We start from the raw sequence: 13,457 nt of genomic DNA, 5'->3' as shown, positions 1-13,457 counted from the left end.
CAAGTGTAAAACTACGATGCTGGTTTTGCGGTTGCGTGGGAGTTGCATGCGGCCACGCAATGACGCAAATGATGTTTCTGCATTGGTCTTGTAAGCCTGAGGCTACACCCATTTCTTATGCTGGCTGCATAAGGGATAGAAAAAAATCTTACAAGGTGAAAATGGTTAATTCCGAGCGCTCAAGCCTGCACGCTCGATGCAAAAGCCGGCTAGTGAGGATTCACTCCACAACTAGTGTTGCGCTAATGGCTTTGGCGTGGACGTGATATATAGGAACAACTCTTGTTCTGCATTGGATGAGGTTAGCACGGGAGCTTGAGAAAGATAACTCTTGAGATCCTGAAATTTTGTTTCGACTTGATCGGTCCACTAGAAAACCTTCATGATTCTTCAAAAGCTAGGAAAAAAGTAGCTCCTTTTTGCCTAATCGGAAAATAAAATGACAAAGCACCACCATACTTCTAGTTAGTCTCTAGACTCTTTCTTTATGCTAGGAGATCGCATTTCCTTGATAATTTTATTTTTCATAGGGTCTGCCTCGATGCCACAATTGGACACCAAGAACCCGAGTAATTTTCTTGAGGACACTCTAAAGACACACTTCTAGTGATTTAGCATCATGATGATCCTCAGGGCTTTTCTCATTATGATGGTGTTAGCTAACCACTCGGGATATGTGACTTCTCGTATGAAGCCTGTATTGAGGAGTTTTCTTATCTCTTCTTGAATAGCTTCTTGACGATCATTAGCGAAGTCATGGAGTTTCTACCAAAAGTTTTCGAGTCAGGCCGAACAACTAGCATATGCTCAATCACTTCCCTGAGAATTCTGAGCTCATTGAATGGCTACCATGAAAACACATCCGAGTTCGCTCAAAGGAATGTGATGAGCTCAAGTTCCTATTTAGGATTCAACATAGAGCTTATCCGAATACACTTAGATGGCATTGCTGGCTTTAATGAAACAATCTTGATATCATCACTCGGTTTCAGAACTATCTTGGGCATGGAGTGCTTAGGTTGCTCCTGCAAGAAATTAACATCGTATGGCAGCAACTGCCCCACTAGCTCAAGACTCTTCTTGTCGCACTTCAAGGTCATGAACTTATCTCCGCGCACCGTGATGACACCTTTTTGCCCTGGCAGCTTCACAACCTGGTATGCGTAATGAATTCCTGCCATGAATTTAGCCAGGGTTGGTCGATCAAGAATAGCATTGTATGCCATCTCGAAATCAGCCACATCGAATAGCATCTTCTCCATTCAGAAGTTCTCGAATGTCCTGAATGTGACGAGGAACGAGACCTGGCCAAAGAGCTTAATATTATCCCGTGGAAGGCATGCTTCATCAGCTCAATGTTTGTCCTAGGCACTTGCATTGCATCCAAAATGTCAAAACAAGATATTTAAAGAACTTTCACCACCGACAAGCATATAGTTTACCTTGCAGTTGTTGATGGTAGGCTCGGTGGCTGACGGAGTCGAGGAAGTTAACCTGTTCGAACTGAATTGGGACATCCGACAACTTGAGAGCCTTTGGTACATATGGTATCATGGCACACACTTCCCGTTTGACGTTCTTGTACTGCCTCTATACCTCGTAGCTAGTTGATCCTCCAAACATATGGCCGACGGAATGTCCTCTATTTTCGAATGACATGTCTTCGTCTTCCTCGTCACAATCTTAGGATTTGGAATCGAAAGATTTATTTGAGGGCTTCGTCTTATGATTTTGCTTGACCTGCTTGAGGACAACACGACATGCGAACATGCCATGTGTATCCGATCGACCATTTCTACTGCCATTGCGTAGCAATCAGCTATCTTGAAAAACTCTTTTACTCTTGGAGGTGGTTGTATGGCCATATCCTTGGTTAACCTTCTATTCCGGACTCTGTATCAGAAAGCTTAGATTACCAAAGAATCAGTGATCTCAGGAATCATAATCCTGGTGTTACTAAACTTTTTGATGAACTACCACAATAGTTTCATTGTTCTCCTAGTGAAGTTGATGTAGATCATCTTCCTTCCCGGGATGCTCATAAGTCCCCTAAAAATTAGCCATGAACAAGTCACACAAGCGTTCCCACTAGTAGAGTGATTATGTGGGTAAATAAGCTAGCCACGATTGGATAAGCACACAACCACGAACTTGTCCAGATAATCCATGAAAACCTTGTTCATGAGGTACATGAAGTATGCTGGGGCGTTGGTCAATCCAAACGACATCACCGTAAACTCATACAGATCATATTGGGTGACAAAAGCGGTTTTAGGGATGTCCGATGCTCCAATCTTTAGTTGATGGTACCCTAACCGTAGATCAATCTTGGAAAAGACATATGCTCCTTTTAGCTGATCAAACAAATCCTCAATGCGAGATAAGGGGTACTTATTAATAATGGTCACCTCATTAAGTGTATGATAGTCGATGCACATTCTTTGAGTTCCATCTTTCTTTGGCACAAAGATAACCGGGGCTCACCAGGGTGAGGTGCTAGGGTGAATAAACCCCTTGTCTAATAGCTCTTGGATTTGCTCCTTGAGCTCTGCCAACTGATTGGCATCCATTCGGTACGGTCTCTTATATATAGGAGCAGTGACAGGTACTAATTCAATAACAAACTCGATGTCTCGGTCTGGTGGCATACTTGGCAATTCTTTGGGGAAGACATCTGGAAACTCACTGACTACTCTGACTTCTTCTACTGCCTTGGCTTGGTTAAGCTTGATATTCCCTCTTGATTCTGTTGTGACCTTGAACTCCACCTTGGTGCCACATGTATGTGTCAACTGAACTGTCTTGGTAGCACATCCTATCACTCCATTGAATTTTGTCAACCAATCCATTCCTAGAATGATATCTATCCCTTTAGATTTCAAGACGATAAGGTTTGCAGGGAATTCAACCCCTTCTATGGCAAGACTTATCTTAGGGCATACATGCCTCGATTCCATTTCTCCGCCTGGAGAACTAACTACCTATTGACTTTTAATTACAGCTATCGGCAAATTATGTTTTTCTACGAACTTAGTTGATATAAAGGAATGCGTTGCTCCAGAATCGAATAAAATTGTAGCGGGGTGAGAGTTGGTGGGAAACATACCAAGTACCACATCTGGGGAGTCTTGGGCATCCTCTGTTGGACGTGGTTGACTCATCCACTTATGAAGTTCTGACGAGGCTGCTGTTGTGGCTGACCTCCGGGGCGATTCTGCTGCTGGTTGTTGGCTTAACCCTGCTACTTCTTGGGGCACTTATTGGCAAGGTGCCCAAAGATTCCACAGCTGAAATATGGGCCAATGGTACTGGTTCCATGGCTAGTGTGACCTTGTTGCTGCTGGTTCTGGTTCACGGGGCGTGATGCCTGGTAGTTGGAGCATTGTTGCTGCTGGAACTGCTACTTCGGCTGACTGAAGGTTCCTGAAGCTTGGTTGGGTGCCCTCTGTTGCTGGTTCTGGCCTGCCTAGCGATACACCTGTCCTGAGGGAGGTGGGTTGAAGCGGGGACGGGTGTTGCTGCCTGAGGACTGACCCTGCATCATCCTCTTGCGCTCTTCTCCTAAATTTTGCTTCTTCTTCTCTAGAATGAAGGCTCTGTCAACAAGCTTCTGGAAGCTTGAATACTCACTGGCTGAGAGGGAATACTGAAGTCCATGGTTCAAACCTTCCAAGAAACAATCTTGTTTCTTTTCATCAATGTCATCCAGGGGTATAGCGGGATAGCTGCATGAATTTGGTACGGTATTCACGTACTGACATGGGACCTTACTTTAATCCCGTGAGCTCTCTCTATTTAAGCTTCACTTCTCCTTCTAGCACGTGGTGCTTACAGAAACTGTCCTTGAATTCTCCCCAGGTAATTTCTTGAGGGTCATCATGGGCGGCTGTGTATGCTACCCACCAATATGAAGCTGGTCCTACGAGCTGGTGTGAAGCGAAGAGGACTCTTTACCTGCCTATGCACTGAGAAATCTGCAGCTTACTTTCAATTGTCTTGAGCCAATCATCAGCATCCATTGGCTCGTCTGCCTGTGCAAAAGTAGGTGGCTTGGTGTTCAGGAAGTCCTTTAACTTGTTCTGCGGCTACATTTGCGGTGGCGGTGGCGGTGCCTGATGAGCTGGAGGCGCCTGTTGAAGTCTCACCATGGCCTGCACCAATCCCTGTAGGATCTAGTTTGCACGGCCATCATCTGCATTGGGTCCACCGGGTTCTAGTTGGTTCACCTGTTTCAGGAGGGAACGTGTCCTGGTTGTCATCCTGGGAGTGAGCATTAGGGTTACCGCCTTCAGCGTTGTTCCTGTTGGTGCCAGCATTGTTCATATTCCTCGTATTCACCATCTGACGGTTGTAAGAATATGAGATTGGGGTACGAGAACAGGGCAAGGACAGATGAAGCATAACTAAGAACTCAAAAACTGATTCATATAGATTGAGGATGGATACAACTACGAAAGACAAACTTTCACATCGCATCGACACACACAAAGCAATCCTAACACCCAGTTCACAACATAGAAAACAAGCAAAATCATTACATCAAGAAACGACTCTAAACGATGCTAAACTACTACTGGGAAAACTAATAACTTAGGAACTATCGCCACCCTCTGATAGATCCTGTGGTGCAACTTGTATAGCATCTTCAAGGCGGAGCTTCTTGCGGTAGGGAGAGCGGGGCAACTCTGGATCAGGCCTCTCCTCTGGTTCTTCTTCCGAATCCTCCAGCATCATCGCCTGAAGGGTGCGAACTCTCTCCTCTGCTTCGACGAGCCTCAGGTGCATGTCATGTAGCTTGTCGAGGGCTCCATCTAGCTCCTGTGTCAAGGTGTTGGTGAAGCGAACCTGCTCCACCAGTCTGGTGTCACCCTCCCTGTGGGTGGGGGCAAAGGTGACCTCCAAGCTGCCACTCGCACGCTGTGGGCAGAAGTGGTATGGTGTAGTCTGAAGGACGTCGTGGCACTCTGCACAGAGAACTGGCAGTGCCTGGCGAGCTGCGTCGTCGATCCCAGCCGCGAAGGTCTCTCTCGGGGCGACGACTGAGTGGATCTTGTGCACCTTGCTCCTGTCGTCATCCGAGTTCTTCTCGTAGATGGTTACCTCCACCATCCAAGCGTAGTCGTGGTTGCTGAGCGGTGTCCGGGTCCCCTTGTAGACTGGAGCCTCCTGATAGCCTAGGCCCTTAAGGATCGTCCAGAGCTTGCAAGGTAACTCCCCCGCCTGTAGTCCAAAAGAATAAAACTCTACGGGTGACTGGAATGCCCAAGTAACCTCTAAGGGAGCTCTCGCAGGAATGAAGCCTTCAACCTGCTTGCAGGGCATCTGCTTCATGCGGGCCATCTAAAATTTTGAAAGAGAGAGGAGTCAGTAACCATTTTACAAAAATTTTATAAACAAAGACAATAGAAGGGAGAGCAGAAACAACGCTCGCTGAGTAAAAGATTTTTCAGAAACTAGTTTTTTTTTTGTAATGGAGATATGTCCTTAATATCGACCATTTCTAGCTAGATTTGCGTCCTATGGTCAACACGGCTCTGATACCACCTCTGTCACACCTGGTTTTCAAGAGAACAAATCAGATGTATTCTACATGTATGCCAGGATCAAGTTTCCATACATGCAGTGATATCATCAGTGATAACATAACTGTGTCATTAAATAATGATAATATTAATTATAAAAGGACCCGCAGGTCTAAAAAAATAATAAGATAACTTCCAGCGGCAGCAGGACTTCCATCCATCCACAGGCCTTGTCCTGGGGAGCGTCAGCCTCAAGTTGACATCTTCCTTCGCCTAGAACTCGGCTCCATCATCCGAAAGGTCTTCAAAAACTTTGCCTTCTGAGCAGCATCCAAAAGTTAGGAGAAGGCAAGCGTGAGTATATAGAGTACTCAGCAAGTGTGGGAAAAACATGACATGTAAGCTTTATGACAAGTAAAAGTTTGACTCGGGCTGACTGCAACTATGCCAAACCAATATAGGACTCAAAAGACATAGCCACCTATTTACTAAGTTATGACTCCGATATTAAAGGAGATAACTCATCGGATCCCATCCGACTACCAGACTCACCAGATATCCTATATCCGGCTACCGACTCATCGGGATTCCACCACCCGACTACCCAAAACCAATCATTCAAAATCCCTACTAATTATGAAGAAGTCCAAGCCCGCTCTAACCGTGAGCACGGCTGATCGATCGGTTTTACACTCTGCAGAGTTTGCACACTTTACCCACGAGTTGTGATTCCCGTTTTGCTTTACACTTCCGGGGTGTAGAGCCGGGGTCTCACTATAAGACCTTTACAAAGCGCCTTCAAATCTATATGCACCAACTAAGGTTTCACCGCTAACAAGGATTCCAGCCACTGCAGAGACCCCCTCTTGTGCCACTTAACCGTCCACTGGTACGTACAGAACATGAAGGGTAACTAATTATTTGGTCAGGCCGTACCCATATAAGCCTCGTGGTTATGCTGTTATGCCGGGTAACAGGCTTCACAAACTGGTCCTTAGGATCCCCCACAAGAACAACCACAGACCTGCTGTGCAACACCACCTCAAACTAGCTATCCAGTTGGGATCCATATACCATGTTATTACAAGATTACCATACCCAAGTTCTTGTTATATAAACATTAGTACAGATTAATCTTTACCCCAACCATAACAGCACTAGTACATCTACCCTTTATTTCCCATGACTCATCAATGGCTAGAAAGAATGTTACACAAAATCTAGTAAAACCCTAACCATAGGATTCCATATTAAACAAGCATGCATCAAAAAAGTAAAAGCTACATTGTCCTACAATGGTGTCAAAATGATCAAGGACACTTGCCTTCGAATGCAGGTTGATCAAATTCCTCGAACGCCTGGTCCTGCAAGCTCACACACTGCTCGTCTCCTAAAGCAATCGCGCACATCAGAAACAAACAAACACAACAACTAAGAACAATACACAAAATAGCAGCAAAGCACTATAAAAAGTTACTAATGGACAATACACGTTGTTACGATCGCGGGAGCGCAAGAATCGACTAAGTCGGAGCTCGTATGAAAAAGTTGTGATGATTTTAATCTACAGGGGCTTTTCTAAAAAATTATAGGGGCTAAATTGCAAAAATAGAAAGTTCCAGGGACCTATATGTAAAATTTAGGGACATATTTGTAATTATACAAAAGTTCAGGGGGCTAAAGGTAACATACAGAACTAACCATGGGCATATTTATGAAAACAGAAAAGTTTAGGGGCCTAAATATAAAATTACCTAATTTCAGGGAATAAGGGAATTATTTTTTACTAAAAAACCTATTTATTGCGTCAGCAGGCTGACTAGGCTTGGGTGGGCTGATGTGGTGGCTTACGCGGCTGCTGACTCGGCCCAAGAGCTGACGTGGCACCTACAGGGCTACTAACTAGGACGGTGGACCGGCGCCGTGGACCAAGTCCACTTGTCCAAGGTAGAATGAAAGGGTATGGGGTTCGACCGGTCTAATCTGGGCCGTCGGTGGATGATCTAACGGCTCTCGACGGTTGGGAAGGGAGGGGCCGCAGCAGGGGCTGGCGGACGGCGACGCCGCCGAGGGTTCCGCCAGGGCATCGCCGGCAAAGCTCGATCTAGCGCTACGGGCTACCAACCTCGACGATAAATGGTGCAATCGAACAAGACGGTGACGGGGGGTCTCACCTGGGGGTTCTCGGCGGTCGATGGGGTCTCTGCAGTGGTCGGCGACGGAGAAGAGCGGTGACGGAGGTTGGAGCTCGACGGGGACTCAGCTACGATGAGGAGGAGGCGAAACCAAGGATCGGGGAGGCTTCCTGGGCGTCATGTAGTGCCGAAGGGTGGATTAGTGGTGCTCGGGGCACAATGGAGAAGGCGGGCGATGGAGAGGTGCAGCGAGACTCACCGGAGCTCGGCGGAGAGGTGATTCCGGCAGTGGAGAAGCGAAGCCAAGGGGTGAAATAGGATCCCCGTGCTTCGGCGAAGTTGATGACGGCCTTAGATGCATCGGGGAGAGCTCGAACGCTGTAGACGGCGCTCGGCGACGGCAGTAATGGCAGCTCGGTTTCTCAGTGAAAAGAAGTGGGATGGGGATGGGGCGGCGGTGCACTGCAGAAGCGAATATGTAGGCGTACGCGTGCGTGCGGTTGCGGAGTTCGTAGGCGCAGAATCGGGGGCGTGCGTTGGTGAATTCGGGTGAGCTGCACGGTGGTTGTGGACGCGGGCGCGATGTAGAAGGCGACGCTGACAAGAGGGGCCCGGCTGTCAGCGAGAGAGAGGAGGGAGATGGGCTAGGCTGCGCTGGCCAGGAGCTGGGCTGCAGGCTGAAGAACTGGGCTGGGCTGCGCTAAAAAAACAGACGTCACAGTCTTCCAAGCTCTGCTGCATTCAGTCCCACCGCTTCCCGAACTGCACAGCACGGGACCAAGCAAATACAAACCCCAACATCGGCAACCACCCGATAGAGGGGCGGGCGGGTGTTCCACGGCACGGCGGATCACGCCTCCGCTCCCAAACCATGGCCTTTCCGCTTAGCATTGCAGTGCCGTCGGGGCCAGCGCCCAGCAGTCCTCTCCTCAATAGAGGGCGCATTTTTGCCAGGTGCTGTTCGGTTCGAAGTTCGAACTTGGAACTGGACAACAGTTAGTAAATTAGATCAAACTTGGCCATTACTTATCCCCCCCGCCCCACCCCCCCCCCCCCCCCCCCCCCCCCCAAAAAAAATTTAGTCATTACTCTTCGAGTGACTTTAACTTCATTTCCTTGTCAAAACTTGCAATTCTTGGGCAACCAATTCAATACCTAGATACAGCTAGGCGAGCAAAGTGAAAGCTTGATTCGCACAAAACAGTATGTGTACACCGCATTACATGAACAACATATTGTTCTACTATTGCGCACTCAAGGATTCAGCTATAGTGGCGTCAGGCACGAAGGAAAATAACATACAAACTCAGTGCACCGCATAAGCATACCACCAACAAAACGAGCACTTCACCTACAAGAACCTGCTGCTACGTATATCTACTCTGACGGACAACGAGACTTTTGCCTGAACTACATTGACAAGCCTCTGTCAGTTAGCAAAACTCAGATGTCAGGATTTCGCCACCAAAATTCCTCTGCGAGCAGCATTTGCCTAGTATATTCTGCACCAATGCCATCCGGTGAGGACATGCTCATACTATTACAATCTTGTTCACTGTCAGATGCAGCATCAGGCTATGAAACTTTCGCGCCCTCTCTGGACAACCTTTCCTCTTCAGCATGTCTCAAGGTCTCCTCGAAAACTTTCAGGGAGCTGGAAGCGAAGCTTTCCAGGGCCTGAACAACACGGCCCAAACAAGTCTGCAAATTGCTTGCTTCAAGAAGATGCTCCTGGTATGTATGTGCGCTTGGTAGCAGGCTCTGCCAGCCTGGTACCAGGGCTAGCTTCCTATTCAGCGCATCTGCTTCCTTGTTAATCTCTTGGGTCTTTCTTTCCAATGTCTTGTTCCATTTATCTCTTTCCCGGCTTGCAATGATCTGTTCCGTTTGTTCAACGTTGTGTTGCTCCGACAGCTTCCGTACATTAGACACAAGAGCTTGCATAGAGGTAACTACTTCCTTCTCGGAAATCCGATCCATAGCTTGAGACCAGCTGTTGCAGATGACAAACACAAGGGGAGCACCCACTTTTCCAGGCGAATAAGGAGGAACTCCATCAACTGTCTCTTCAACCTTGTAGTTAAGACAAAGTGCTAGCCATCCATTCAGTGCCTTCACGAAGCACCTCTGTGCATTCACCCAATAGGAAAATTTGACAATCCATTTTATCAACTCTAGTTCAAGCTCCAATGCCAAATCTCGACTGCTTCCACCAGAAACAATTGAATCCAAGTTTTTTGCCTCTGACATCACTTGACACTGTATCAGGTAGCAATCCAGCTTATCGTGCCACATTCTCACAAACCTACAAAGAGGGATATCAGTCTTTTGACGCAAGCCAGCTTTCCTGGAAATATTGAATCAAGACTATGAAGAAAATTTCAACAGAAGTTTACTTATAATACAGGTGTACAAGAATCTCGGTTACTTCACAACATAATTTATTGTCAGATATAAATGTGTGTAGTGGAGTGGATCAAACTCATTAACAACCCTGGATATAAATGCAGCACTATTGAGGTTGCTTCTAGAGAATCGACTTACTTGTGCGAATTGTTGTGCGTTATGGATTATGAGCATACTGAAAATAATTAAGAACTAAGATTATTTCTGATAGAGCAACTATATGATTGTACATACTAGACAAGCAAGCAACCAGCGTAAATGAGAGAGAACAAAAGTAGAATATCTGCCCAAATATGTTGAGGTGAAAGAGCATACCCTTGGATTAAGGCATTAATTTGTGGGCATAATTCATCGTCCCGTACTCTGCTTATCTTTTTTGAAACCTTAGCTATTACTCTCACAGCTATTCTGATTTTTGTTGACAGCTTCCTGACCAAATTTCGAGTCATGTCGATCTTGTGAGCTTCAGCGCCTTTTTGATCCAAGAATTTTAGCCGCTTTGAGTTCTTAGCAAGCAGCAGGCGCATTTTCTCTTCAGCCTGAAAGAGGAGAAGGGCAAGAAACTGATCAACATGACATAGAGATCACCAAGGGTGAGCATTAAAAGTAATATAATCTCTTTGGTATAGAAAAAACATCCTGCATTATTAAAACTAGTGATACATAGAGATAATTTTATCCCTGAAAGAATTGTTGATTCACAATATGGATAATCATATAGACTTTCAATAAATCATAATATTGTCATGCATCAGGGAAACCTTATAAACAGGCATTGTTGCTAAATAAATCCACCATCAGAATTCAGAAGACAAACATGCCAACTCAAAAGTGTTCTATTAAAATACATCTAATACTACCGTTTTGCAATAAATAAGGTAGCATCAAACACATCTATTCTGAATCTGTCTGTTTTTCTCTCAAGAGTACTTCCTATTCTGTGGTTCGGTCCCCAGAAAGCCACTTTACAAGGTGTTATATCAACGAACCCTTTTCTTAAACAAGAAGCACACTGGTACAAGATAGGCGGAACAGTTCTAAAATAACTAACGGTTCCGGATGTATGTCTGTGTTTGATAGTAGGAGAGTTGGGAGGAGGGGGACCTGCATGCTGGGAGCTTAAGGATGTTGTCAATACGCAAAATAAGTGTAATAAAATGAATCACGCTGTTCTTTCCCAACTTAAGGTAGCAGGCGCTCGGTTAAGACTTGTGCTGGAGTGATGGGACCATTATCAAGCAACACATTTGCATCCTGACCTTCAGCACACTGAATAAGTGAATAGCAATTTCATGGGTCATCCCATTATCCCATTTAAGCTGATACTCGATATTACATTCCAACATTTCGCTGCTTCATGGACTAAAAATCATATAGTACTTCAAAGATGACATTAACAGCCCATTTCCTCATCCGCAAACAAGAATGTACACATACCTTAACCTCCTCATACAACTTCTTCTCCCAGATATAGAGCTTCTGCAGCGTCAAAGACAAGCTCCTTCCTCCTACAACCTTCTCCCCTCCAACATCCAAGAGCTCGACGCCTCCAAGGTCTGAATGCGGCAAGGCAATTGCTGACACCATCTGAGATGAAACTATTTTCAAATAGCAACAAGTCAATCAAAGCGCGGGCATAAGCTAATCGGACGACGCGCAGATTATTGGAAGAACAAATGCTCACCATGGTACACAGAGCTCCGGGGATGGTACCTCTGCCTCCCGACCTCAAGAATCGGCGCAAGCGCCCTGACGGCGTCTGACGCTCGAACAAACTGCGTTTTGATCTCACCGGCAACGTCTGTATTCTCAATGGCCCTCCGGATAGTCGGCGCTGACGCAGTGACATTACGCTGCGCCCCCGCCTGTTGGCGCGCCAAGTTGCCCCCACCAATCACTTCCTTATCGACGACAGAATTTTCCACTTCATCGACTTCGGCAATGCTACTGCTCACGCCACTGAGCGAGCTGCGTCGGCTGCGGGCGCCGCTCCCGGGCGTGGAGTACTCGCTATCCACCTGCTTGACAACGACTTCGTCCTCCTCGAGCTCCGGTATTCCCTCCTCCTCCCGCACCTCCCGCGAGCTCCTGCTCGGCGTGTACGCGGGCACCGCTGTGGCCCCACCGCCGACAGCATCGTAACAGTAGTTGTCGTACACGTCGTAGTCATCGAACACATTGAAGAAGTCCCACGAGCTCGCACTAGGCGGCGGCGCAGCAGCCCTACCAGGCGTCGGCGGCTCGCTGTCCCTACCAGGCGTCGGCGGCTCGCTGCCGTACGAATAATGCTGCGGGTACCCACCCGCCGCCGGTTCGAAGGAGCCGTAGTACACGCGCTCCGGCGCCGCGGTGCGCTGCTCGACGGCGACGGATGCCTGGGGCGGGCGGTTCCGCGCGTAGTAGAGTCGCAGCGATCCCGGCGGGTACCCACCGAACGGGGGCTCGGGCGCGTACCCGTAGCCGTTGTACCCGTAATGCGGGAACGGGAGCCGGTCCGGATGCGGGTGCGGGTGGTGAAGCTGGTCGTGACCGGCGCAGCGGTGAGGCGAGGAGGCCACGGAGCCGGACTCGGACTCGGACTCGGAGGACGGCGCGAAGTTGATGTGCGACGAGGAGTGTGGCGGCGAGGAGGGTTGCTGACGCGGCGGCGCGTCCACGCCCTTGCGCGAGGTGGGGAGCGCGAGCCGCGGCAGGGTGGAGGCGGAGGCGGTCATGAGGAGGTGGAGCGCCTCGGCCACGGACGCGAGCGAGTCGGCGAGCGCGGCGTGCGCGTCCGCGAGCGCGTAGCGGTGCCGCACCGCTGCCGCGAGCAGGTCGGCACGGCCCCGGCACAGCGCCACGGCCTCCTGCTCGTCCAGCTTGGACCCCTTGCACCCCATCGCCCGCCGCGCCGATTGTTTCCCTTCCTCGTCCGAAACGCTCGGCACGCCACGGGCCTAAAACCCCAGCCCCTGGTGGTGGCGCCGCGCCTTGATGCTCGGCATGGACGACGTGCGTTGGTTTAGGGTGATGGAGAAATGACGCCGAAGCCGCGAACGAACGAGCCGAGGTCCGGTTGGGTGGGGTGGGGACTGCAACGTGCGCCGCTCCTGGTGCGTGCGATTGGTTTCGGGGTGGCCTGATGGGAGACCGAAGTGAGAATCTTCCCTTTGGTCTGTTTGCACCAGCGCGGTCTCTCCTTTGTCCGGGCTTGATGTGGCAGGCGGCTCTTGTTCCCTTGCGGGTGGGGAGAGGGACGGCGACAGCAAACAGCGGTGCAGGGAGTGTGATGGTGGAAGGGGACCGGGGGGGGGGGGGGGGGGCGGACAGGCGATGAGGATGAGAGGCAACACGAGGCCACGGCCGCCTTCATTTTTACCTCTCTTGTTCGTTTTCGTTTGGAGGGGAGCGGTCA

The 13,457-nt window shown here is 48.6% G+C and overlaps 1 protein-coding gene across 1 annotated transcript; it reads right to left on the bottom strand.

The window, feature by feature from the left end:
- Positions 1-8,777: 8,777 nt before the first annotated feature.
- LOC133919481 (protein ALTERED PHOSPHATE STARVATION RESPONSE 1-like) lies at positions 8,778-13,251 on the bottom strand. Its single transcript, XM_062363882.1, has 4 exons — positions 11,748-13,251; positions 11,501-11,661; positions 10,379-10,602; positions 8,778-9,962 (listed from the first exon to the last, which is right to left on the bottom strand). Exons 1-4 carry the CDS (start codon positions 12,940-12,942, stop codon positions 9,233-9,235), a joined length of 2,310 nt encoding a protein of 769 aa, XP_062219866.1. The 5' UTR covers positions 12,943-13,251; the 3' UTR covers positions 8,778-9,232.
- Positions 13,252-13,457: the final 206 nt, after the last annotated feature.

Source organism: Phragmites australis, chromosome 5, assembly GCF_958298935.1.
Source record: "Phragmites australis chromosome 5, lpPhrAust1.1, whole genome shotgun sequence".
In the NCBI taxonomy this organism is placed as follows: domain Eukaryota; kingdom Viridiplantae; phylum Streptophyta; class Magnoliopsida; order Poales; family Poaceae; genus Phragmites; species Phragmites australis.
Note: the sequence above shows the minus strand (reverse complement) of the source record. Positions and strands in the feature narration are given on the sequence as shown.